At 56.0% G+C, this 26,722-nt stretch overlaps 3 protein-coding genes across 7 annotated transcripts in view; 1 reads left to right on the top strand and 2 right to left on the bottom strand.

Moving 5' to 3' along the window:
* ARFIP2 (ARF interacting protein 2) overlaps positions 1-25,384 on the bottom strand; it is an 85,523-nt gene extending 60,139 nt beyond the window's left edge. Inside the window, exons 1-9 of one of the 5 annotated variants that reach the window (XM_079973983.1) lie at positions 25,302-25,384; positions 22,927-23,034; positions 22,450-22,558; positions 21,955-22,050; positions 21,629-21,744; positions 20,869-21,090; positions 20,354-20,511; positions 20,021-20,195; positions 18,692-19,744 (exon numbers count right to left, since the gene is read on the bottom strand). In XM_079973983.1, coding sequence (XP_079830109.1) covers positions 19,589-19,744; positions 20,021-20,195; positions 20,354-20,511; positions 20,869-21,090; positions 21,629-21,744; positions 21,955-22,050; positions 22,450-22,558; positions 22,927-23,025 — 1,131 coding nt within the window. In that variant the 5' untranslated portion in view covers positions 23,026-23,034; positions 25,302-25,384 and the 3' untranslated portion in view covers positions 18,692-19,588. Of the gene's footprint in view, positions 1-18,691; positions 19,745-20,020; positions 20,196-20,353; positions 20,512-20,868; positions 21,091-21,628; positions 21,774-21,954; positions 22,381-22,449; positions 22,559-22,926; positions 23,035-25,301 lie in introns of those variants that run through there. The other 4 variants (XM_079973984.1, XM_079973985.1, XR_013838255.1 and 1 more) reach the window with 4 other exon arrangements.
* Positions 7,207-14,462, bottom strand: LOC307213922 (FH2 domain-containing protein 1-like; the record flags this gene model as incomplete). Its single annotated transcript, XM_079972153.1, has 10 exons — positions 7,207-8,154; positions 9,742-10,021; positions 10,249-10,319; positions 11,020-11,127; positions 11,821-11,891; positions 12,229-12,329; positions 12,795-12,880; positions 12,970-13,072; positions 13,207-13,268; positions 14,046-14,462. 10 exons carry the CDS (start codon positions 14,460-14,462, stop codon positions 7,519-7,521), a joined length of 1,935 nt encoding a protein of 644 aa, XP_079828279.1. The 3' UTR covers positions 7,207-7,518.
* On the top strand, positions 25,366-26,188 carry TIMM10B (translocase of inner mitochondrial membrane 10B). Its single transcript, XM_079974258.1, has 3 exons — positions 25,366-25,491; positions 25,655-25,750; positions 25,855-26,188. Exons 1-3 carry the CDS (start codon positions 25,468-25,470, stop codon positions 26,059-26,061), a joined length of 327 nt encoding a protein of 108 aa, XP_079830384.1. The 5' UTR covers positions 25,366-25,467; the 3' UTR covers positions 26,062-26,188.
* Positions 26,189-26,722: the final 534 nt, after the last annotated feature.

Here is a 26,722-nt window from a genome sequence, read left to right as displayed (position 1 = left end):
TGTCTTTTGCCAAAAGAAAGGTGGCAACCCTGTGCCCAGGCAGCAAGACGCCGCCCCCCCCCCTCGGCCTCCCTGAGGTGGTCCAAAGGAAAGAAGAGCAAGGCATAAGAAACCCGCTTGGCTGCAGGAGTTGCCAGAAGGAGGCCTACAGAATGCCATCCCACCATCTTCACGACTCCACTCTGGACCTGGGTAGTCACACGTTCCATGTCTCTGATCCACAAAATATGAGTATGCTTGGCTGACGAAGCCCAGCAGGGCAAAACGAGGTAATATTTGGGGAATCCTGGGCGACATGCAGGTCTTCCATCCTGGGCGACATCTCCGGGGGGGGGGCTGACAATGTTTCCCCCCCCTCCGAACCCTGGAGAGCAGCTGCCAGTCAGTGCAGGCTAGTTGAAGAAAGATATTGAGCATCTGAAAGGTGAACAGAGGAGGGTGACCAGGATGATGAAGGGTCTGGAAACCAAGCCTGATGAAGAATGGTTGAGGCAGTTAGAAACCAAGCCTGATCCATATCATAGATATGGAAGACAACATTAAACAGAACTAAGCGTGTAAAAAAAAAAAGGAAAAAGAGAGGGAAACTCTATTTTACGATGGTTACGAAAAGGTTTACAATGGAAACTTAGAGCTGACTCTTCCCCATCCTTTATTATTTATGGAGTGAATATTGCAGTTGTTGTATAAAGGATTGTTTTTTTGACCAGGATGTAATTGAAATTCATAAGATTTTGGAACACAGAAAAGAAATCATCAACCATCAGTTCTAGTACATGGGAGGCCACCTAAATTATATAAATTATATAATTTTGTATTTGAACAGTTGGTATTAGTAATTGTATTATAATTTGGTATTGCTATAATGAGGCTATTATTGGATTGAAATTGAAAATTAATAAAAAATTATTATGAAAGATGTTAGTCCATTTTCCCCTTCATGGATCACTGCCTTGCAGTGGCAAAGGGGCTTGAATAACTCAGAGAAGCTATGAGCTATGCTGTGCAGGGCCACCCAAGATGGACAGGTCATAGTGGAGAGTTTTGACCAAACGTGATCCACCTGGAGCAGAAACCGGCAAGCCACTCCACTATCCTGCCAAGAAAACTCCATGGACAAAGGCAACAGGCATATAAAAGTTATGACGCTGGAAGATGAGCCCCTCAGGTCGGAAGGCGTCCAACATGCTACTGAGGAAGAGCGGAGGACAAGGACAAGTAGATTCAGAGCTGATGAAGCGGCTGGGCCAAAGCCGAAAGGACGCTCAGTTGCGGATATGCCTGGAAGCGAAAGGAAAGTCCAATGCTGCAAAGAAAAATATTGCATAGGAACCTGGAATGTAAGAACCATGAACCTGGGTAAGTTGGATGTGGTCAAAAATGAGATGGCAAGAAGTTTGGCCTTGGAGTTCAAAACGAAGCAGGGCAAAGGCTAATAGAGTTCTGCCAAGAGCACAAGCTGGTCATCACAAACACGCTTTTCCAACAACACAAGAGATGACTCTACACATGGACATCACCAGATGGGCAGCATCAAAATCAGATTGATTATATTCTCTGCAGCCAAAGATGGAGAAGCTCTATACAGTCAGCAAAAACAAGACCTGGAGCTGACTGTGGCTCAGATCATCAGCTTCTTATAGCAAAATTCAAGCTTAAACTGAAGAAAGTAGGAAAAACCACTGGGCCAGTAAGATACAATCTAAGTCAAATCCCTTATGAATACACAGTGGAAGTGAGGAACAGGTTTAAGGATTTAGATTTGGTGGACAGAGTGCCTGAAGAACTATGGATGGAGGCTCGTAACATTATACAGGAGGCAGCAACTAAAACCATCCCAATGAAAAGGAAATGCAAGAAAGCAAAGTGGCTGTCCAACGAGGCCTTACAAATAGCAGGGGAGAGAAGGCAAGCAAAATGTGAGGGAGATAGTGAAAGATACAGGAAATTGAATGCAGATTTCCAAAAAAATAGCAATGAGAGACAAGAAGGCCTTCTTAAACGAGCAATGCAAAGAAATAGAGGAAAACAACAGAATGGGAAGAACCAGAGATCTGTTCAAGAAAATTGGAGATATGAAAGGAACATTTCGTTCAAAGATTGCCATAATAAAGGACAAGAGTGGTAAGGACCTAACAGAAGCAGAAGACATCAAGAAGAGGTGGCAAGAATACACAGAGGAATTATACCAGAAAGACATGGATGTCTCGTTACTGACCTTGAGCCAGACATCCTGGAGAGTGAAGTCAAATGGGCCTTAGAAAGCACTGCAAATAACAAGGCCAGTGGAAGTGATGGTATTCCAGCTGAACTATTTAAAATTTTAAACGATGATGCTGTTAAGGTGCTACACTCAATATGCCAGCAAATTTGGAAAACTCAGCAGTGGCCACAGGATTGGAGAAGATCAGTCTACATCCCAATCCCAAAGAAGGGCAGTGCCAAAGAATGCTCCAACTACCGCACAATTGCACTCATTTCACACGCTAGCAAGGTTATGCTTAAAATTCTACAAGGCAGGCTTAAGCAGTATGTGGACCAAGAACTCCCAGAAGTGCAAGCTGGATTTCAAAGGGGCAGAGGAACCAGAGACCAAATTGCAAACATGCGCTGGATTACGGAGAAAGCTAGAGAGTTCCAGAAAGAAATCTACTGCTGCTTCATTGACTATGCAAAAGCCTTTGACTGTGTCGACCACAGCAAACTATGGCAAGTTCTTAAAGAAATGGGAATGCCTGATCACCTCATCTGTCTCCTGAGAAATCTCTATGTGGGACAAGAAGCTACAGTTAGAACTGGATAGGGAACAACTGATTGGTTCAAAATTGGGAAAGGAGTACGACAAGGCTGTATATTGTCTCCCTGCTTATTTAACTTATATGCAGAATTCATCATGAGAAAGGCTGGACTGGATGAATCCCAAGCCGGAATTAAGATCGCCGGAAGAAATATCAACAACCTCAGATATGCAGATGACACGACTGTCAGGGCTGCACCTGACAACAACCTTGATGGCAGAAAGTGAGGAGGAATTAAAGAACCCTTTAATGAGGGTGAAAGAGGAGAGCGCAAAATATGGTCTGAAGCTCAACATCAAAAAAACTAAGATCATGGCCACTGGTCCCATCACCTTCTGGCAAATAGAAGGGGAAGAAATGGAGGCAGTGAGAGATTTTACTTTTTTGGGCTCCATGATCACTGCAGATGGTGACAGCAGTCACGAAATTAAAAGACGCCTGCTCCTTGGGAGAAAGGCGATGGCAAACCTAGACAGCATCTTAAAAAGCAAAGACATCACCTTGCCAACAAAGGTCCGTATAGTTAAAGCCATGGTTTTCCCAGTAGTGATGTATGGAAGTGAGAGCTGGACCATCAAGAAGGCTGATCGCCGAAGAATGGATGCTTTTGAATTCTGGTGCTGGAGGAGACTCTTGAGAGCCCCATGGACTACAAGAAGATCAAACCAATCCATTCTGAAGGAAATCAGCCCTGAGTGGTCACTGGAAGGACAGATCCTGAAGCTGAGGCTCCAATACTTTGGCCACCTCATGAAAGAGAAGACTCCCTGGAAAAGACCCTGATGTTGGGAAAGATGGAGTACACAAGGAGAAGGGGACGACAGAGGACAAGATGGTTGGACAGTGTTCTCGAAGCTACAAGCATGAGCCTGACCAAAAGCTAAATACAGTGACAAATTTAGAAGTGGATGGAAAGAACATCTATAACCCAACTGAAATTAGAAGCTGCTTCCAGAGATATTTTAAACAACTGTACACACAAGGGCCACAAAAAGACTCTGATATAGAACAATTTTTGGAGAAAAATGGACTGAAGGAAATCTCAAGCGAGGACAAAGTATTTCTGAACCAGAAAATAACTGAACAAGAAATAGAGAGTGCCATTCAAAGTATGCAACTGGGCAAATCTCCGGGGCCTGATGGACTCACTTCCAAATATTACAAAGCCTTAAAGGAGTGGATATTACAACCTTTGAAGCAAGTTTGCAACGAAATTCTTGAGGGGAAAAAGGCACCTGAAACGTGGAAAGAGGCCTACATCACGCTTATACCAAAGACAGAGACTGAGAAGACACAACTTAAGAACTACCGCCCAATTTCTTTACTAAATGTGGATTACAAAATCTTTGCTGACATTTTAGCTAGAAGATTGAAAAAAGTATTGATGGGGGAGATTCATAGGGACCAAGCAGGCTTTCTCCCTAGAAGACATCTATCAGATAATGTTAGGAATATAATAGACATTTTGGAGATGTTAGAAGTTAATATAAACACAAAAGCTGTTTTGATATTTGTGGATGCGGAGAAAGCCTTTGACAATATTTCTTGGACCTTTATGAAGAAGAATTTCCAGGGTATGGGGGTAGGTCAAGGGTTTGAAAATGGTATAGGCGCAATATATTCTGAACAAAAGGCTAAACTTATTGTGAACAATGTGATTACGGAAGAATTTAAAATTGAGAAAGGGACACGTCAGGGGTGCCCAATTTCCTCGTTACTCTTTATTTCGGTCCTGGAGGTCTTGTTAAACATGATAAGAAAAGACCAGCTGGTTAAAGGGGTACAGGTCGGAGCGAAACATTATAAATTGAGAGCTTTTGCAGATGACTTGGCACTTACATTGCAAGAGCCAGAATCTAGTACAAAAAGAGTTTTGGAACTGATGCAAGAATTTGGTCAATTGGCAGGATTTAAACTGAATAAATTAAAAACTAAGGTATTAGAGAAAAACTTAACAGTAATTGAGAAAGAGAAGTTTCAGAATGAGACAGGTTTAACTGTGGTTAAAAGTGTAAAATATTTGGGGATCAATATGACAGTGAAAAATATGAATTTATTTAAAGATAATTATGAGAAATGTTGGAAACAAGTGAAAAAAGACTTAGAAATCTGGTCAAATTTGAAGCTTTCCTTGTCTGGTCGAATAGCAGTTATAAAGATGAATGTATTGCCTAGAATGTTGTTTTTGTTTCAAACTTTGCAAATTGTGGACAAGATGGACTGTTTCAAGAGTTGGCAGCAAGATATTTCTAAATTTATCTGGCAGGGCAAAAAGCCCAGGATAAAATTTAAGATTTTAACTGATGCGAAAGAACGAGGGGGATTTGCCCTGCCAGATTTGAAACTTTACTATGAATCAGCAGCATTCTGCTGGTTAAAGGACTGGCTGCTTCTTGAGAATACAGACATTTTGGATTTGGAAGGATTTAACAATTTCTTTGGGTGGCATGCATATTTGTGGTATGACAAGGTCAAGGTTCATAGAGGTTTTAAAAACCATATGGTCAGGAAAGCACTGTATAATGTCTGGATTAAATATAAAGATTTGCTGGAGAATAAAACTCCAAGGTGGCTGTCACCAATGGAGGCAAAAGCGTTGAAAAAACTTAATATGGAACTTAAATGGCCAAAATATTGTGAAATTTTAGAGCAAGAGGGCGACAAGTGGAAATTGCAGAGCTTTGAGAATTTAAAAGATAAAGTGCGAGATTGGCTTCACTATTATCAAATAATGGAAGTCTTTAAGTTGGACAGGAAAATTGGCTTCCAGGTGGAAAAATCAAAACTGGAAACAGAGTTGTTAGAACCCAAAACTAAGAATTTGTCAAAAATGTATAACTTACTGTTGAAATGGAATACACAGGATGAAACAGTTAAATCAGCTATGATTAAGTGGGCACAAGATATCGGTCATAACATTATGTTTGCTGACTGGGAAAGGTTGTGGACCACCGGTTTGAAATTCACGGCATGTAATGCGCTGAGAGAGAATATTATGAAAATGATTTATAGGTGGTACATGACCCCAGTCAAGCTTGCAAAAATTTACCACTTATCAGATAACAAATGTTGGAAATGTAAAGAAAATGAAGGTACATTCTTTCACCTCTGGTGGACATGCCCAAGGATTAAGGCTTTCTGGGAAATGATATATAATGAAATGAAAAAGGTATTTAAATATACCTTCTTGAAGAAACCAGAGGCCTTTCTCCTGGGTATGGTAAGCCATGTGGTGTTAAAGAAGGACAGAATTTTTTTTATGTACGCTACTACAGCAGCAAGGATCCTTATTGCAAAGTATTGGAAGACACCAGATCTACCCACTCTGGAAGAATGGCAGATGAAGATGACAGACTATATGGGACTGGCAGAGATGACTGGCAGAATCCGAGACCAGGACAAAGAGACAGTGGAAGAAGATTGGAAGAAGTTTAAAGACTACCTTAACAAACATTATAAAGTTAATGAAGGCTAAATAAGATATGGGTTTAAAAAACTAGTGGTTTGCAGGGGCGTTGATTAAAAAAAAAAAAAGAATAGAATTATTAAAATTATTAAAAACTATGGGAAATATGGGAATGGATTTGCTGACAAAAAAATGAGATTAGAATACAGAAGGGGGAGGTGTGAGGAGGTCGGTGAAAGTAGGTTATGAAAATAAGATCTGAATTTATACTTGTTTTGTTTTTGTTTTGTCTGTTGGTTTTTGTATTTTTTTATTGTTGTTTGTATTTGTGTTTATATGTGTTAATTTGAAACTTAATAAATATTATTATTAAAAAAAAAAAAAAAATGAGCCTGACCAAACTGCGGGAGGCAGTGGAAGACAGGAGTGCCTGGTGTGCTCTGGTCCAGGGGGTCACGAAGAGTCGGACACGACTAAACAACAACAACAACAAAAAGTCCCTTTTATTGCTTTGCCAGTGCTTGCCATTTGCTAATCAGCATACAAATCATATCCAATTGCAATCATTCAATCAGTCATATTTGTGTGAATTACCATATACTCAATTTTCTATTTCCCCTTTTCTGTATACATTCTGTACCATTTGTAATTCCATTTCATATCATCTCCATTTATCATTTCTTTCAAGCTTTGTATATCAACAAAGCCAAGAGATTTGTTTCAGTTACATGTCTGGCGGGGGGTTGTTGTTGTTGTATGAATAAGCTTTATTTCCAGTTCCCCTGAGTTCCTGAGTTGCTATTGAGCAAAATCGAACCATGATGAGGACCCAATGGATGCAGGTGCCTTGTCCTTGATTGCACATAGTTGGTGATGATGTCAATCACCAGTTTGAAAAACCCCCCCAGCCCAGCCCACCCCGGAAGGAAGAGTTTGCAAAAGCTCAGATCACACTCAGGCAAGAAATAGCTCCAAAAAAGTTTATTGAGAGTCAACGGACAGAACAGTTTTTAAAAGGGGGAGATGAGAGAATATAAAAGTGTTTTTATTGGTGTGGGAGGGGAAGACTTTAAAATTGCCGGCTGCAGCCCTTGGCTCTGTGGCCTGAGAAAGAGGGGCTGATCCTGCAAGGATGGGGGGGGGCAGGAGGGGAGCAGCAAGACACCACTTCTTCTAGGCTACTGCAGAGTTTGAGTGGAGCCAGTACAAGGTGGGCAGCGGGAGAGAAGGGCCCCGCCAACTGGCATCCCATGTTCTGGGGGGAGGGGTTGCCTGGCAGCAGGTTTGCCCTGGGACCCTCCCAGCCGCCCCGTCTCAGAGCTGGGCTCCCTGCCGTGGCTTTTCCCCCACACTCAGGCGGCGGAAGAAGCCCACCAGGGCAGAGACGTCCTTGGGGGAAGACAGGGGGGAGGTGGGGAGCTCTGGGCCCTCCTGGGGGGTCTTCTTCTGGAACAGGGTGGGGAAGCGGAAGCCGCTGGGGGCTTCGGGCGAGGCAGGGCCTTGGGGGGAGGCGGCCACCGTGGCCATGGGGGGGGACCTGAGGAAGGCCTTGAGGCCCTGCCCAAAGAGCCCCCCGGCCTTCTTGCCACAGCCAGGGGGGGCGGCAGCAGCAGCGGGGAGTGTGGGGGTGGCTGGGGCAGCTTCCGTCTCCGCTGGCCTGGGGGGCTCTGTGCAGGGGGGCAGGGCGGTGAGCGTGTGTCTCCGGCGGCCGAGCGGCAGGGCCCTCTCTCTGGTGCTCTGGGGGCTCTCCAGGGCGAGGCGGAGGCCCTGCTGGGACCGGTTGCGCCTCCGGGAGCGAGGGGGCCGCAGGAAGAAGAGGTCCAGCTCCACATCCTGCAGGCCAGGGTCGCGGGCCGAGCAGCTGGCGATGGAGCGCCGCTTCTGCTTCTCCTTGCGCTCGCGCTCCTGGCGCTGCTGCCGGCACACGGCGGCCTCCCGAGCCTGGTTGTCCTGGGGGGGAAGAGGAGGAGGAGGACATGAGAAGAAGAGCCATCTGCGCCAGCATCCTGTTCTCACCGGGGCCAACCAGGGAACCCCTCCAAGCACCAAACCTCTCCCCTCCTGCGCTTCCCAGAAGCAGAGACACCCTGGCTGGCTGCCTTCCAAAGACCTCTCGGCCTCCAGGAATTTGTCTAATCCTCCTTTCAAGCCACCTAGGTTGGTGGCCGCCTTGCCTCCTGTGGGAGGGAGTTCCGCAGTTCCACTATGTGCTGCGTGAAGGAGGGAGCCAGGAGCTGATCCTGCACTCTGCAGGGGGTGCTGGAGCCACAGCAAAGTGGGAGGCCATGCAAGGATCTTCAGGTGCCCCAGGTAGAGACACTGCAAGGAACCCAACCCACAGTCTCTGCCCCAATTGGTGAGGGGGCTCTAAGCCAACGCAACAAAACAAAAACACCACAAACTGGCTTAGAAGTATAAAACCAAATTTACTAGAATAATAGCTAGAATAGAGATAGACTTGTAACCATTCAAGCAACAAACACACTAAGGTGCCATGTGCAAAACAAAGCCTGGAGATACTGTAAACATGGAATGGATGGATGTACAACTGTATCTTAACAAGTTACATGTGCAATAAACGTTATACAGACTGGATAAATGAACCGTTCAACAAGTAGCCTAAGTCCAATCACAGAACGGCAACCCCGTGCCGCCACAATGGCAAGGGTAGCACACTGGAGAATATGAAAAAGTTTTTCAAAACTGTTTTTCAAAGATTGAACTGGATGAGATGTTCTTCAGTAGGTCTTGAGTTGGAAACACAAAGCCGTGTGTGTGGCTCAATCACAGGAAGGCAAATCGAACCCACCCCCTGGTGAGAATAACGTAAGTGGGCAAAAGGAGACCTGTTCTTCTCCGGATATATTACAGGTTTCGCTACACGCTTCATCAGGCACTTTCTTTATCTTGTAAACCGTTTTGTATGACTGGGTAAAGTATAGTATGAGACTGATATTTTCTAATTTTTATGGTTTACCACACATTGTAATTGGAGTGCTATTTTGTATCATGCAGCTTTTCGGACTGATGGGTGGTGGCTTTGATTTGAAAATGCTCTTTGCTGAGCAGCCTTTGTTTTGCACATGGCACCTTAGTATGTTTGCTGCTTGAATGGTTACAAGTCTATCTCTATTCTAGCTGTTATTCTAGTGAATTTGGTTTTCTACTTCTAAGCCAGTTTGTGGTGGTGTTGTTTTGGGGCTCTAGGCCAGGCTGGACCTGCCTCCCCACCTCAGAGGAGTCCCCTGCTCCCACCACTGCCCTCCAGGTGGGGGGAAGGTTCATGTGTGATCAGGACTGGGGGAGGGGAGAGAAGGAGCAGGGGGACGGGGAGGGCCCTTAGCTCAGCAGCCTGCAAAAGGCTCCGGGTTCAGTTCCCACCAGGGGCACCTGCAGAGGGGGCTGGGAATGTCCCTGGAGAGCCCTTGCTGCCAATGGCCAGAGTAGCTATAAGACGCCTTCCTATGTCCCTCCAGAGGCCCATAGACTACCCCCGTCAGGCCACCATCCCACCAGCGCCTTGGGGGCAGGTTTTACCTGCACGGCAGCCAGGAAGCGCTCCCCGAAGGACTGGAAGATGCGGCAGCACTCAGTCAGGCTGAAGGTCTCGGGGTCCTCGCAGAGGAAGTCGCACAGGGTGGCCGCGGTCTGGCTCAGGCCCTCCTGGGAGGCCCTGACGGCCTGCAGCTCCACTGAAGCCACCTGCACAAAGGGCCCCACCTGGGCACCCAGGCCCAGGCCCTCCAGCTCCCCCTGGGCACTCAGAAGGCGCTGCCCCAGGCTCTCCAGCTCCACCATCACCTCCTGGTCAACGATCCTGCAAAGGGAGCACATAAGGTGTTGGGGAGCTGCACTTGCTTCATGCCCCCCCCCCAGACTGCCGGACTACCCCCCCCCCCAGCTGCAAGCCCAGTCTGCTTCAGAAGGCCCAGCAGGAAAGACAAGAGAGCAAGGGCAGGAGCTGGAAGGGATGCCCCCCCAACTCCTTCATTCCCATTCCCATCCCCTCCCCCAATGGGGGCACAGAGCACTGCCCTTCCTCACCGCGAAGCAGGCCCCAGGTGCTGCAGCTTGCTGGGGAACTGCAGGAGAGTAGGGTCCTTCTTCTCTGCCTCCTGCAGGGGAAGGAGGTGGTGAGTTAGCCCTGGAGACCTTGTCCTGTCCTGAAGGGCCAAGGCAGGGAAGGGGGAATCCGGCTCAGTCCCCGCTCAGCCAGGAAGCTGATTAGAGTTCATGGGAAAAGCACAACACCTTCCGCCCCACGGGGAGAAAACAAGGGCCAAGGTGGCCCCGCTCCTCTTCCAGAACAGGAAACTGAGAGGAGGAACTAACAGACCGGCCAAAGGACCGGTATCTGTTTTTAAACTGGAGCAAGAGGTGAGCAATGAGGCACCAAATCATGTTGATGATGCTAAATTGTTCTGGATGCTAAAAAATAAAATAAACAGATTGCAGAGGTCCTTTTGGAGCTCTTCATAAACAGAGGAAATGCGTGGCCCAATGGCAAAAGCAATTCAGTGTGAACAGGTGTAAAGAGTGCAAGCTGGAGCAAAACCATCTTAATTTCACATATATATATACACAGACCAGGAGCAAGATGTTGGGGTCATAGCGGATGGGTCGTTGGAGATGTCAACCCCATGGATGGCAGCTGTGAAAGGGGCAAATTCCACGCTAGGGATCGATCATGAGGAAAGGAGTCATTTTTCTGGCCCTCCTTCTGCCGGCATTTGCTGAGGGCACCACCCACATAGGGCACACCCCACAGGCCCCCTTCCTACCCGCTGTGCCCCCTCATGGGCTGGCAGAGCTCACCAGGGCAACAAAGTGCAGAAGGTCCATTCCTGGCCGGTTGGCCTTGGTGTCTGTGAGCCTCAGCAGCGAGGACATGCGGAAGCCCAGCGCAGAGCCAGCGTAGCCTCCCTGCAGGGAGAGGGGACACCAGTCTATTAATAAAATAATAATAATAATAATAATAATTTATACCCCAACTCATCTGACTGGGTTGCCTCAGCCACTCTGGGCAGTTTCCAACAAAAACACAGATAAACATCCTCATCAAACATCAAAACCTTCTGGAAACAGGGCTGTCCTCAGGTGGAGTCACAGGCCAGAGCATCCCAGCCCACCAGCCAGCCTCTTTGGCCACAGCTCACGCCCGGCCCTGCCCTGCCGCTCCCGCTGCCCGTGCCCCTCCCCAAAGCCACATTTTCTTACAGCTCTTCTCACCAGCCCAATACCCAAAGAAGCCCTGGCTGGCCAGGTGCCAACTGCCCACGGTGCTCAGAGCAGAGACTCAGGGGCCAGGTTGCTCCACCTACTGAAGGGCAGGTCCTCTGCCCTCTGTGGCAGGCTTTTGTGGGGGTGCAAGGAGGTGCTCCCGTTGCCAGCTGGATGGATGATAAGCAGAGAAACTGGGTGCCACCTCCTGCTCAGGTAGAGCCAGGCACACCGGGAGTGGAGCACCCCCCCCCCTACAACTGGGGACCCCTCAGCCCCCTTGCCCTCCCAACCCCCCATGGGGCCTGGAGGCTGACCCAAGAGGGCGGCATTTCCTGCCTGCCAGACCAGAGGCAGCCCTCTCCCCCCCCCCCCCCGCCAGCCAAGCCCCCTCACCTCATTCATGTAGTTTCCTGCCTTCAGCACCAGCTGGAGGAGTTCGTGCAGCTCCTCACACTCCAACAGCTCTGGGGGAGGGGAGGGGAGGGGAGGGGAGGGGGGAATGAGATCAGGGGGGCGGCAGAGATCAATCCAGTCCATGCTGGCAAAGGGGTGTGTGTGGGATGGCACCCCTGCCAGGTGACTCCAGTGACCCCACATTGCCTCTGGGACACCAGCCCTGTCAACTGAATGGCCGACAGATTCCCCACTTTGGAATTTTGCATTGCCACCAGGACAAACTGATAGCCATTCTTCAGCCTCCAGGCAATGTCTGGCCCCTCTCATTCTCCTCCCAGCCTGTCCTGAGGGGGGGAGAGTCAAGCCACATGCCCAGGACTCAGGTGCCCCCCCTCCCCAGGGTACCTAGGGCTGCCTCTGTCAGAATCTGGATGGCCGACTGCAGGGAGTTGAGCTGGGGGAAGAACTCCTCCTGCAAGAGCAGAAGCTTCAGGCGGTGGACGTAGCTGGAGGGGAAAGAGAAGGAGGGAATCATGGAACCGCTGGGCTGGAAGGGATCCTCTAGTCCAGCCGCTGCAGCGCAGGAAGGGCAGCTCCAGAACCCATGGCTGGGGCCACAGCACCTCTGCTCAAAAACCTCTCAGGGAATCAAACACATCAGAAAGTCCTTCTTCATGTTTAGTTGGAATCTCCTTTCTTGAGAGTTGAATCCCTTGTTTCATGCCTTCCAGAGAAGCAGAAAACAGCTCCATCTTCCACTGTTAATTATTTCTTTATTTATTGGCCCTCCAGATATCTGAGGAGCGCTCTCCACCTTCTCTTCTCCCAACTCCCTCAACCATTCCTCACCAGGCTTGGTTTCCCGGTCCTTGAGGAGGGCATCCTGCTCCTCTGCTCTGGGGCAGCCCAGCAGGAGCAGAAGGGCCGGCTGAAGCCTCTGCTCCCCCCTGGACCCACGCCAACCCTCTCACCTGGGCACCTGGACGAGGAGCAGGGCAAAGACCTCAGCCTCCGAAAGGCGGCTCTGGCAGCCTCGGAACGCAGCCAGCTTCTTGGCCTTCCCAAAGAGAAAAGGGGAGGCGTCACTTGGGAGTTGGGGAGCGGCGCAAGCCTCCCGCCGCCCCCCCCCCATTTCCCAGCAGTCACCTCCTCTGCATCAGGCAGCATCTTTGTCAGCTCCAGCAGCTTCTCTGCCCCGTAAAGGGCTCCTGCTCCATCCTGGATATCGGCCACAATCTCCTGGACCGGCCTGGGAAGAGAGACGAGGCAGCTCCCTGACCTGGGCTGGCACCTTCTGCACCAGCCCCATCCTTGCCCCCAGGCCAAAGGGCCCCTCACCGCCCCTCTGGTGGTCCAGCCCAGCCGCCCTCCCGCCTGCCCTACCTCTTGAACTGCTTGAGGAAGATGCCCAGGTTCAGAATCTTCTTGGAGTCCAGCAGGGAGACCTGGAGGAGGGAGAAGCAGGGAAGGACTTGAGCAAGAAAGTGCAGCCTCTCCCGGCCACCACGTGTCACACACACAAACCTCTCTGCACCACCCAGGTCCTGATCCTGTCCCAGCACCTTCCTAGAAGCCCAGAGCCCAGTCCTGCTTCACTCGGGCAGCTGCTTTCTGGGAAGAGGCTTTCTTCCAAACCAGATCCACCATTCCTGCTGCTTCCCCTGCTCTCTCACCCTTGAAAGACGCCACCCAAATGGCACTGAGCCCCCCAGCCCAGCTCCAAGGCTCCAATAGTTGGATTTCACATCAAAGGGCAGGGGGTCCCAAGAAAGGCAGCTCCCAGGTAACTGGCCCTCCTGGCTCTCAGGGGGCTCCCTCTGCCCTGACAGGCAGCCGCTGGCCAGGAGAAGAGAGATCAGACGCTCCCCTCTCCTTCCTTCCGCTGGATCCTCTCAGTTGGGGACTGAGCCAGGGACTGACCTGGGTGACTCCCTCTCCCCCCACCCCAACCATGCCAGGTCCCCTCGTCCTGGGGGAGAGAGCAGGCCAGCCCCACACCTTTCTCCCTCCACTCTGCTCACACTCTGGGCCTCCGGAGATGGGCCGCACAACCCTCTCCTCTCGTTTCTCAAGGCTGCGTCTGGCACCCCAGCGGATCTCTTCGCGCCCCCCCCCCCCACACTTCCCCAGACAGGCAGCTACACACGCGGCTCCCGGGGGCCCCTTCTGGGCGCCCGGGAGGGCGAAGCCCGCTGCGTCACCGTCCGCCCCGTCGGGCTCACCTGCTCCGCCGGCGGCTGGCCCCGCAGGCTCCCCCCGGGCGGCTCCGGGCGCTGCCCGAAAAGCTCCTCCAGGAGGGCGAGGTCCAGCGGGAAGCCCTCGCCCCGACGCCGCCCGGGCGCCGTCCAGAGGTTGTGGCGCCCCCGGATGCGCTCTGCCGGGATGGCCTCCCAGTTGAAGTTGCGCAGCCGCGCCGCCCGCGGCCCCGAGCAACCCTCCCCGCCCGGCCAGGCCCGTGGCGCTCTGGGGCTCAAGCCGACGGGCGGCGGCGGGGGCGGCGGCAGCGGAAGCGGCGGCGAGGCAGCCGCGGGGTCCGGGGTCAAAGAAGCCGTCGAGAGGGTGGAGGCGGCGGCGTCGGGGGTCGCCGCGGGGCCCGTCCAGTCTGTGGGCGAGGCGGGAGAGCTCCGGACGGTCACCATTGTCGGTAGGAAGAGAAGAGAGTACAGTACAGGCGCGTCGAGAGCCGTCGGGGATGTCCGCTCCCAGCCCACGGCGTCAGGGAGTCATCGGAAGGGGGCGGCCTCGGACGTGCCCCACCCAGCCCGGCTCTAGACGTATCACCCGAGGGCTTGAGCGCCAAGGGACGGGGCGGGAGCACCGGCCTCTTCCCGATGAAGCCCAGAGCTAGCGCGCGGAGGGATAAGACCGAGAAAGCCAGGCGAGGATGGCGCCCAGACGCCGCCTCCTCCCTTCCCTTCCTCGCCTTGTTGCTGCCCAAGCCAGGCCTCTGCCCCGCAGCTCACGCAGGTTTCAAAGAAGCCCCGACGGGAAAGGGCCGCCACCGACGCCGCCCCTCCCGCTCCCCACCGGAGTGGACAGTCCGAGCCCCAGACTGGCTTGCCTACACAAAGCAAGGCTGGTGAGGTCCAGGAAGACTCGCTCGCCCCTGTCCCGCGGCAACCGACGGCTGCCTTGGCGTCCATCCTGGGGGCGGCGCTGCCGAGCCGCGACGGGGCGAACAACTGTGCCTTCTTCTTCATCTCAGGTCCCTAAGCCGTTATTTTTCAGCTGGTGGCTGAAGACGCCCAAAAAGGGGCAGAGGCGGCCGCATCTCAGCTGGTGACGGGGGGGGCGGGAAGTCCCCAACCAATGAACCCCCCCCCATTGCTTGACTCCATCACAACAGGTGCTGCTGGTTTTCTTTCAGAGATATTAAGGTGTGCGCCACACCCCGGCCTACAAATAGGCTTCATTCCTTCTGTGCTCCCCGCCCCCCAGCAATTTTTTCCAGGTGTCCCCACGGCTGGAAACCTGAGAGGGAGGCGGGGGCGGAAGTACAAGAGAGGGAGCGGCCGGACTCCTGGGTCCTGCAGGGGCCCCTTAGCCCGCCTTCCGCATGCCATTGCTTGGGCAGCGGTCTGCTGGACGTGGCGAGGGCTGGGCTCTGCTTCCTTCGGCATGTCTCGACGTGCTCCCAGATGCTCCTTTCCAAGGAACCTAGATATGGAGGGGGGTCTGTTTCTTGGAGCTCTCCCTATAGTGCCCCCACCAACCAAGGCCTTTGGGGTGGAGGCTGTGGGGCTCCTGCTTCTAGCACCACTTAGGAGTCCTCTCCTGGCCTCCTGCCCGAGCCCCACAAGTGTTCCTCTCCCCCCTGCCCCCTCTTTTTGGGCCTGCAATAGGTGAGGGAGTCGGGGGGGGGCGGCTGCCTGCCAATTTGTGAAGGAACCTCAGGCATTTTATGGTGAGGCTGTCGCTGATCTCAGAGATTGCAGGTAGCAGGATTCCTCTTTTTATGATATCCTGTTGTTGAAATCTTGAATTTGCCCCCTCCTCTTTCAGAGCCATCCAAGCTGGTGACCCCCGCCCCCGGCCTCCTGTGGGAGGGAGTTCCATAGCTTAACTGTGCTGCACGAAGGACTTTGTCCTGCACCCATGGATGGCCCCGTGTTCCCAAAACACACTAGGAGCTCAGCTGGTGGATACTGCAGATCAGGAAAGACGCCAAGAAGCAGCTACTGTATTGGAGGCAAGGCGGCTTGGGAAATGAAGGCTTGTCCAAATGAAACAAACTTTCACACACACAAAAAACCCCCAGGTGCAAGCAGACAGAAAGGGCTGGCAAAACGGAAACCGAGGAGCACATTGCTCAAAACATTGAGAGCAACAAGAAGTTCTTTAAATGTATTAGTAGCAGGAGACTGGCTCTGGTGGCAGGTGGACCCTGGGATGACCAGGGAGTCCAAGGTGTGCCAAAGGAGGATAAGGAGATTGCAGAGAAGCTGCAGCATAAGCTACAGGGCAGATCCCATTGCCTGGACTAACATTTGCAGGAAGGTGGTCTAAGGAACTGAGGCAGGAAGCAGCAATGAGAGGTGAATTCTAGGCCCACAGACAAAAGAGAAACTGACCCACTCAAGGATTCTCTAAGAATTCAAGTGTGAAACTGTCAATTGTCTTTTTTAAAAAATGTACCCCGTCCCTTGGATCAGCCTGCATGCCTGAGAACTGGAAAGCACCCAATGCAACACCAATTTTTAAAAAGGGATTCAGGGGGATCCTGGAAATTACTGTCCAACTACACCTGTCCCCAGAAAAGTGGTGGCCAAGCATTGTTAAAGATAGAATAAGCAAATGTACAGTGGTACCTCGGGTTACAGACGCTTCAGGTTACAGACTCCGCTAACCCAGAAATAGTACCTCGGGTTAAGAACTTTGCTTCAGGATGAGAACAGAAATCGTGCTCTGGTGATGTGGCAGCAGCAGGAGGCCCCATTAGCTAAAGTGGTACCTCAGGTTAAGAACAGTTTCAGGTTAAGAATGGACCTCCAGAACGAATTAAGTTCTTAACCTGAGGTACCACTGTATAAATGAACAAGCTCTGGGCAACCAAGGAAGTGAAGAGAAGGCATTTCTTCTAGCAGGGCAAGGGGGGGGGCACCCTGCTCCAGTGTCTCCTCCAACAGGCAGATGCTGTGCTCTCTCCTGTCAGAGGCAACACCCCTCTGGCTCCCAGAGGAGGAGCAGGTGCTGGTCGCTGGCTGCCCAAGAGCATCCCGTTGGCTGCAAGAGCAGGATGCTGGACTGGTGCTTCTTATGGTCAAGTATCCTGGCGTGTGTGTGTGTGTGTGCGCGCGCGCATGCTCTCTCTATCCAATTTCTCCACACCATGCATAATTTTAGACACCTCTTCCAAGACCCTTTACTAGTCTTTTTTAAGAACTGATCTCAAGAGAGCACTCCAGCTTTTTGCTCAAAGGGAGCTGCTCCATGAGTGCCAGGCTTGGCAGGTCCTTGTGTCCCCCACGGGACAAGTCTCCCAGGTGGAAGAGAGGGGGCCTGGGGCCAGATCAGGACCGCCAGCACAGAGACACCCCCCCTTGGGCACCTGCCTGGCTGAGGCAGGAAGTAGATTACATTGAGCCGGGGGGGGGCAACCTTGCAGGAGCCACACAAGTGTGGGCAGGACAAGAGGAGTGACAAATCATGCAAAAACCAGAGGGTGCAACTCAGCTTGCGAAAGTCTGCACAGGAAAGAGGGAGTCGCAGCGCTGCCCCTGCGCTCCTCACCTCTTGAGCTGAGCTCCCTGCTGCTCAGGCCACTTCCTAGGTTGCATCCTGTTCTACGGCTTCCTCCCACTTCTCTCTCGAACCTCAAGCGAAGAGGTCACCTTGGCACTATTCTGAGAACAAAGGAGCCAGCACAGCTGCCTTTGCTTTCTCCAGATTAGCTAGTTGAGGCGGGAACTGGGCACTTGGCTCTCCAAGCTCTGTGCTTACCGTAAGCTCCTTTGCTGCTTTCCTGACATCTCTGTGCGGCAGCAAAGGCCAGCCGGCTCCCTCGCCTGGACCTGCACCCTCCCAGGAAGAGGAAGACTTCACTCTTCCCCACTCCCCCCCCCTTTTCAAAGCTCCACCACTAGGCTAAGAACCCTCTGCCTGCCTGCCTCTTAGGGGCCCTAGACATGCACTCCAGGGGGTCCTGCCGGTGCCACGGGGCAGCCAGCTGGGCTTGAGGAATGGCAGTCCACTCTCAGGTCAGCTGAGGCAGCTTTGGCCAGCTCTCTTGCGCCCCCCCCCCCGTGTGCCCCAGAGAGAATCCCCCCGCAGAAGAAGGTCCGTCCGGAGAAGGGATCCCCACATAAGAGCTTTTCTCCAGTTAGAAACAGAACATTGCACTTTATTTCTACGCAACCCTTTTGATTGTCTCCAAGGTCACCCGCTCCTCCTCCTCCTCCTCCTGGATCTCTCCATCATTCCTTAGAAATGGAAGTCATGCTTCTTCAACTGAAACGCAAGAGACTACATGGGGCAGGGGGAGCCCAGAAGGAGGAGCCGGGGGTCTCTCAAGGGGGCGGGCAGGAGCCCCTTCCGGAAGGGAGCCTTGTGAGGGCATCTGGCTGACCCCCAGGGGAGAGAGGCAGGCCCTCCCTGGCCACCCGCTTCCTCCAATGCAGCGGCCAGACCAGGCAGGCTTCAACGGAGAGACAAGCAGGGGAGGAGGATAGAATGAGAAAGGACCCAAAGGGTTTTCTAGTCCAACCCCTTGCAATATGGGGGTCTTGCTGGGCACCTCCTCCTGCTGCCTGCCTGTACCCCCCACCCCACACAGATCAAGAGGAATGATGGGGGGGGGCCCTGCCACAGAGTAGGAGTGTGCCAGGCTGAGTCAGGCTCCCCTGGCGTCAGCAACAGGAGCATGGCAGGCTCTGATTCGTACCGTTTATTCTGGAATCTTTACAGAGTGGGTTGGGGGACCCAGCAGGGAGAAGCAGCCATTCCTTCACCTGGTGCCCCCCTGCCGCCCCCCCCCATGGAGCCCCCTCACCTAGGAACACAACACAGGGGTACTGGCCGTAAAACACACACACACACGCACGCACACATCCCCCCCTCCCCGCAAGGCTGAAGCCATGCTACTTTTTGGTCCATACTGGGAGGGGGGGCAATCCCAGCTTGGGATCCTCACATTCACCCCCCACCCCAATAGCAGCACATCCAGACTGAGGCCTCCTGCGCACAGCCCCCCCCCCCGCCACAATTTGGAGCACAAGTAGGGAGAGGTCATAGCTGCCCAAACGCAGGACCCCCACTTCACCCCCCCCATGAAAAAAGTACTGGAGCAGAACAGCAGCTGGGGGCCAGAGGATGACGCCCCCCCCCCCTCTGTTTATGCCAGCAAGGGGGGCAAGAAATGTGTAGTGTGGGGCTGGAGCTGCCTTGTGGCAAGAGGGAGAACCCCCCGTCCCCCTCTCCCCAAAATGCCAGCCCCTCTTTTGTGGCTGTTTCCCACTGTCACCATGGAGTGTGTCCAAAGTGCCGGCCCGGGTGGCCTGGAGGAGGTGGTGGAGGTGGGGGCCCCTTCTCCAGAGCCAAGAGCAAAATCTGGGGTGGGGGAGAGTCCCCTGCCCTTCAAGCAGCCGCAGGGAAAGCTGGTGGGGGAGAAAGGAGAGACTGTTTCTGCTGGACAGGGCCCCCTCCTCACCCGGCCTGCCTCTTCTGCTCCAGAGGGGGGCGAGGGGGCGCCGGAGCCCTCCCCGCAGAGTCCAGGTCCATGATGGGAGCGGGGGGGGGGGGGAGGGGGCCGGGGGAGGGGGCCGGCAGTTCACGGCTCCTCCAGCCACGAGGGCTTCTCTGCTCCGGGGCTCTTCAGCTTGACGTTGAAGTGCTTGAGCGTCTGCTCCAGCTGCTGCTGGTTGCCGGCAAAGTAGGCCGAGATGGCGTTGTGGAAGAGCAGCAGCTGCTTGTGCATCACCTTCACCTGCAACGGGGGGGGGGGCGTCAGAGGAGCCCCCAGGGGCCAGCCGCGCATCTCAGGGGGCCGCAGGGCATCACTGCTTCCGCAGTTCGGCTCTGTGCTGCGTGAAGGACTTTCTGTTCTCCTCCCCCCACCCAAGGAAGCCCCCCTTGCACCCCTCCTGGACTCTTCTTGCCTGGCCTTGAAGCAGAGGCCAGGAACGCTCTGGCTGGGATTCCTGGACCCAGGCATGAAGGACAGGCCAGCGTGGGAGGCCTCTGACCAGGAGCCCCCCCTCACCTTGTTCTCCTCCAAGAACTTCAGCTTGACGGCCACGTCTGCCCGCAGCTTCTCGTACTTGGCGCGGTGGGCCTGGAAGTGGGCCTGGGCTGCGTCCAGGCGGCAGAGGGTGCTGGCATCCCGAGGGCCCAAGTTCAGCTCCTCCAGGTCCGTGCGGTAGGCGTCGTACTCCAGCCTGCACGGGGGGGGGGGGGAGTGTCAAAGCAGCGGCACAACTCCCACCCCTGGAGCCCCCCGGAAAGAGGCACCCACTGGCAGCGGGGCATCTGCCGAGCCCTGCCTGGAGCCCCCCCCCCCCGCTTCTCCTTCCCCCCCCCCCACTTGCAGCCCCACCTGGCCGTCTCGTACTGCTTGACGGTCATGAGAGTGTCCTCCATGGTCTTGTTGACCAGCGTGTTGATGCTGGAGACGAAGAAGTTGACGGCCCCCAGAAGGGTCTCCCCGTTCTTGCACAGCAGCTTCTGGGTCTCTGCGTTGTAGCCAAACTCCTCCTGCGGGGGGTGGGGGCCTTGAAAAGGGGGCTGACCATCCCGGACCCCCCACAAGCCAGCCCCCAAAGGCAAGAAACCCCCCAGAACCTGAGAGCCCAAGGGCAGTCTGCTGGATCAAGCCTTGGTGGCTCTCTCCTGCCCCACACATTTGCCCAATCCTCTTTCAAAGCCCTCCAGGCGGGGGGCCATTCCTGGGGTGTGTGTGGCTGCTGTGTGGCTGTAGCTGCTCTCCTGCCAGGCAGGACGTTTGCTTCCGATACCCTTGGAAACGGCCCCAGAGGCAGGACGGGGGCTCCGCCTGGCACCTGGGCCATCCTGCCTCCCCCCTGCCCAAAGGACGTGGGGCGCCTTCCCCACCTGCAGCTCTGGGGACTTCTGGCTGAGGTCGGAGAAGGCGTCGGCCAGGGCGTGCTGCGTCTGCACCAGGCTGTAGAAGTGGTTGGTGAGGGCCCTGGCCAGGCCCAGGACGCCCTCGTACTTGCGCTTGGTGTCCCGCAGGAGCTCAATCTGCGTCTCCAGCTCCAGGTCGACGGTCCGAGAGCCCCTCCCAAAGCGCTCCGAGATAAGCTGCTTTGTGCACTGCGGAGGGAGAAGAGGAGGGGCAGCTGGGGGGGGCCTCACCCGGAGCGGAAGATCCCCTCACCCTGCAGCGGGTTGGGCTAGATGACCCCTGGGATCCCTTCCCAGGATCACTAAAGCTGCCCAAGGAACTTAAAACAGCAAGGGCGTGTGGGTGTGCGGAGCTCAGCTGCCAGATGGAGAAAGAGCAGGTGTCCTGGAAAGCCTTGTCCAGGGGCCACAGCTGAAAAGGCCGCCCCTCTCTTCCTGCCCTCTGGGAAAGGGGCATAGGGTCTCCTTGGGTGGGTGCTGACCAGTGGCTTAGTGGCTGCCCCCTGCCTTTTGCAGCCGCCTCCCAAGGCAGCCCCCAAAGCAGGGCACTGAGGGCTCCAGAAGGCAGAGAAAATGCTGTGCAGACTTGCTGGTGGGCCAAAAGGGACTGATCCAGAAGCAAGAGACCGATCCATGTGAGGAAGAGGGCACCTCCCTGGTTCAGGCTGAGCCCCACCAGCGCCCCCTCTTCCTGGGGCTGAGCACAACACCCCCCCCCCCCGCTCACCTTGTAGGTGTTGATGCCCCACTTCTTGACGACATCAAACTTCTCCACCGCGATGCCCCGCGTGGCCTCCTCGCCTGCCAGGGCCGGGTTGGAGTGCAGCTGGTGCAAATTGGAACCTGCAAGGGCCGAGCAGGCAGGGGGCTTCCTGAGCAGGGGGAAGGGGCAGGTCCCTCAATGCTCCGAAGGCCGAGCTGCCCCATGGAGGAGGGAGGATGGAAAGAGGGGCAAGGAAAACATCTCTTCGTCTCGCCTACATTCCCCTGGAAGCCTGCACCCCAACCGCTCCCACGGAAGGGGGGCTTTTGGGGGCAGGGATAGGGCAATACCTGAGGCAGCAACAGCCTGGCTGGCTATCCGGCTGGCAGCCGACGGGCTGGGGGAGATGAGCGGTCTTCGGGGTGGGTGAGATGGAGCAAGAGAGCCTGAAATGGAGGGGGCCCAAGGCAGGGCAGAGATGGGCACCGGGCAGGGTGGGGAGGAGGAGGGAGGGAGCCATGGAGGGGGTGCAGGATAACACAGGGGGGTTGATGAGCTGCGGCAGACACGGACAGGGTGGCATGAGCACACGATGCCAGGCTCCCAGAGGAGCACGAGGCGGGCATAGTTCCCCAGGCAAGGTGCGGGCTGAGCTACGTGCCTTCCTCATCCCTGGGGGTCAGGGGAAAGGGAGGCTGCAGGAGGCCCATCTCAAAGGAGGGGGTAGAGGGAGGGGCCTTGCTGACGGGTGCTTGGCCGAGGGATGCCCTTCGCGGGCGGGCAGGCCGGGCTCAGCTGGGGGCAGACACTGGGCCCCTCCCCGCGATTCTCTTAGGCTGCCTGACCTTTCATGGCGCTGGTGGGGATGATGCCCTCGGCGGTGCCCCCATAGCCCCCGGAAACAATGCTGGTCTCGTTCAGGTTGGGCCCCGACACCATCACCTGCTGGAGGTCCTGCAGCGGGAGAAGGGGAACATGGCAGAGCCCAGCCCCAGGGGAGGGGGCTCAGGCAGGCCCAGCAGCGTCCCCTCAGCTGGGGTGGCTGCTCTGCAGAAGGGCCTGGTTCCCCAAAATCAGTGGCCTGCGGGGAACCAGCATTTGGATGGGGGTGGGGGAGCAGGGACTGCCTCCCTTGCAGCTGGACTGCTAGAATGGGGGTGGGGGCCCCTTCAGGCAAGTGAACCGTCCCACTTCCTCCCCTGCCCGATAACCATCAGAGCTCAGCTTACAGAGCCCCTCTGAAATCTCCCCCTTGCAAGCCACACGCACTGCGCCCGGGACATCAGTGGACCCCCCCCCCATTCTTACCCCCTCCCCGTTACCTGCTCCAGGCCATCGTCCTCAGCGAGACGCCGGGAGTCTCCGTTGCCATGGATTGGGATCTCCATGGTGGCTGCTTTGCTCATCAGCCCGTCGGTCATGCTCAGGGTCTGGAGGGGCCAGGAAAAAAGGGGGGCTCAGGCGCCAGGGGCAGAGGAAGGGGCTCCACTGTCCACACACCCCGTAGACCCCCACCCCACACGCTGGTCCCGGTCAATAGATAAGGCAGCCTGGATCCTTCTCCCGCCTCCTGCGAAGCCCCCACAGCCAGCCAAGATGCCCTCCTCCTGACAGCCTCCTTGCCCCCAATGCCTGCGCGGGGGCTGGCAGCAAGAGCAAAGTGCAGCAGGAGACCCCGGGGGCAGACACCCCCAGGGAGGGGCATTTTTGTCTTCAGGAGCAAAGAGCGGCCTTCCGATGGCCCCAGGCGGACGCCACTTCCCAGACCTGCTCTGCTGAGCATGCCAGTCTTGTTCCCTGACGCCTGGGTTTGGCGAGTGGGCCACCTGGGCCAAGAGGAGCCTGCGGGAAACCAGGGAGCACAAGGGGAGCGCCACGTTGGGAAGCCTCCCAGTGCCAAGCTCCCTTCTTTCTCTCCCTCCTTTGCGAGGCACCCTTTGAAGAAAAAGCCAAGTGGGCCTGGTTTCCCCACCCATGTACCAAAAAGCCTTTCTTGGAAAGAGAAAAGAATGTGCTACCTGCTAACTGGCAGCCCCCTAATGCCAACTCCACCCCATCACTCCCTGCAGCCCCTGAAACCCCATAGATTCCCAGCAAAACCCCACAGAGAAAGCAGCTTCCTGGGCTGCCCTCAGCCTCACACGGCATTTTCTTCTCCCAAATGCAGGAAGGAGAAGAGAACAGACCCAGCACACCTGGGAGGGACATGGACAGACCAACAACAAGGCAGGAGGCCCCCACTTACAACCCTTCTTCACTCCAGAAACTAAGAGAACCACCTACAGCCAGGGCGGCGTCTGGGCCAGCTCAGAAAGTTTAACAATAGTGCCAGGAAGAATGCCACCCCCCAGGGGGCATTCCAGCACAAAACATGTCGCCTTCCTGGTGGCACCAGCCTCATCCAGGAACCTGGGGGGGGCGCGCGGCGGCTTCAACAGGAACCTGCCAGAATGAGCTCTGGCTTGCCCAGAATACGGACGCAGGAAGAGGGATGCAAGGGGGGCAGCCCCCAAGACGCGTCTTGTCTCTCAATACCTGGGCTTCCCCCTTCCTGGGCAGCCGCTCCCCTTGGGCAGAAGTTGTGTGGGATGACAAGTCCTGCCCACGGGCCCAGCACACTGTGCCACGGGCAGAGATGCCACACTACCCGTCCCACGTGCCTGAGGCAGGGAAGGAGCCACAGACGCAGCACAGAGCATCAGCTCAAGGGAGCCAAATCCAGCGGGGGGGGGGGGGTCAGCACACAACCCTCCAAAGCAGAACTGGTGGGGGCAGCAGCACCTCCTGCAAGCTGACCCAGATGGGGGCCAATGCTGCCCCTCCCCCCCTTCTTGCTGGAACCTCAGTCCCGTCCCCCCCAATGCAGTCAGCCTATTTTCAGAACTGGCGGGCAGTCATGGTGTGTCACCTCCAAGTGTCCCGTTGGCACGTACATTGGGGTGGGGGTGGGGTGAGGGGGAACAGCTCCCTCCCCACTCCAGGAACATGCAGAATTTCCAGGCTGGTGGTTGACGTGGCCACCGAGGAGCCTTGGCAGGAAGGGCAGGGCCAGGGGCCAGGTTTGCTTTTGGGTATTTGCTTAATACTGTGGGTTTTATTGGGGAGGGAGTTGGTAAACACCTGTAAATTGCAATGTATTGTTATGAACTTCCCTGGGAAGCTGCCAACTTGGAGGGCGGAATCTCCTGCCCCACAACCAAGACCCCTCGCCAGGTCTGGCCAGGACCCTCCCTCCCTCCCTCCTTCCCGCAGCTGAGTCTGAGCACCTTGCCATGATGGCCTTGCTGGAGAGGAGAGGGGAGCCAGCAGGGACCCCCAAGCCCCCTCTCTGGCCCCCTCCGCCTCAGCGGCAGAGGAGAGCGGAGGGGCGCCCCCTCCGGGCCATGCTCCATCTGCCCCCCCTCCGGCCCTCAGCCTCGCCCGGTCGGTGGGTGGGTGGGCGCGCCTGCCTGCCGGCCGGAGGGGAGGGGAGGAAGCGGAGCAGCCCCGGCCTGGGGGCCCCGGAGGGAGGGCGCCAAGGGCCACCGGCGGAGCCCCGAGGGGGAGCCGCCCCCGCCTCCCGGCCTGCCCGCCCGCCCCCCCCCCCCGGGCCCCGGCGAGGGCAGGAGGAGGAGGAGGAGGAGGAGAGGAGCCTCCCTCCCTCTCCCCCCCTCCCCCCCTCCCTCCCTCCCTCCCTCTCCGCGCGGCGGCGGCGCACCTGCCTGGCGGCTCCCGGAGGCTCCGGGTGTCGGATCCGCGTCGGGGCCCGGGCACACCGGAAACGACGTCACGCGCCCCGGCCAGGCCGGAGGAGGAGGAGGAGGGGCCTCGGCCAGGCCGGAAGTGGATCCGGAAGCCTCGAGAGGAGGAGGAGGAGGAGGAAGATGGAGCAGCAGCAACTGCGCGGCGTGAGAGGCGGGCGGGGGGCGGGCGGGGGGCGCGGGCGGGCGACCCGCGTGGGTGGGGCTGGTGGGGCTGCGCGGGGCGCCGGGGGGGGGTCCCTTCCCTTCCCTTCCCTTCCCTCCCTCCCTGCCTCCCTCCCTCCCTCCCAGCTGGGCCTTGTCGTTGCAGCTGCGCGACTTCCTGCTGGCCTACAACCAGATGACGGAGCTCTGCTTCCAGCGCTGCGTCTCCAACCTGAACTACCGGGCGCTGAGCGGCGAGGAGGTGAGCGCTGCCGCCCCGGGAGGGAGGGAGGGAAGCGGGGCGCCGGGACCCCGGGACCCCGGCCGGGCTGAGCCCCCTCTCTCTTTCTCCCCCCCCCCCCGCAGGAGGGCTGCCTGGAGGGCTGCGCGGGGAAGCTGGTGCGCTCCAACCACCGCCTGATGGCCGCCTACGTCCGCCTCATGCCCTCGCTCGTCCAGCGCCGCCTCTCCGACTACGAGGCCGCCGCCGCCGCCGCCGCCCAGGAAGCGGCCCTCCCGCCCGCCGAGCCTCCCGCCGCCCCGCCGGGGCCCAGCGTGGTCAGCGCCTCCTGACGGCCCCTCCGGGCGGCTTGCTCGCCCAGCGCCGCCCCCCTGCCGTCCCCGAAGGGAGCCCCTGGCCAGGCCGCCTGCCCTCAGAGATGCCCCCCTCGCCGCTGGACGCCGGGGCCCATCTCGCCAGGAGCATCCCAGAGCACACCGCTTCTGGGGACAATAAAGCCACTTTCTGGGACACCTTGTGCGTGAGAATGCTGTGCCGGCCCTCCGTGGTGCTTTCCTTTGTGATTTCCATGCTGCTTGCCTGAAGGGAGCCCTGGGGTGGGGCGGCCTCAACCAGCTGCTCCTTGACACTTAAGCTTGAGAGCAGAGCTGGAAGTAGCAAGGCTCCCTCCTTCACCTCAAGGTTCAGCTCCCCCTCCAGCGCCTGCTATTCCAAGTTCTGATTTGACACGGTGGGTGCTGAGCAGGGTGGGCCCCCGAGGAAAGAGTTTGCTGGGAATTCTGGTGCTGTGGCCACCACAGCGTGGCTTGTGGGTATGGAGAAGGGATCTGAAGGGACTCTGCCACAGGAGCCGTGACCCTCTGAAGCAGGGATGGGGCCGCTTCATGTGGACCAAATGCAGGTTGGTGTTTGTGTGGCATTTGGAGATGTCCCCCCCCCCCCCGTTCCATCAAGCATTTGGCAAAAGAAATCGTGGATCTCCAAGAGCAGAGC

Source organism: Podarcis cretensis, assembly GCF_951804945.1.
Source record: "Podarcis cretensis genome assembly, chromosome: 4".
NCBI classification, from domain to species: Eukaryota; Metazoa; Chordata; class Lepidosauria; order Squamata; family Lacertidae; genus Podarcis; species Podarcis cretensis.
This window is presented reverse-complemented; position numbering and strand designations above follow the sequence as displayed.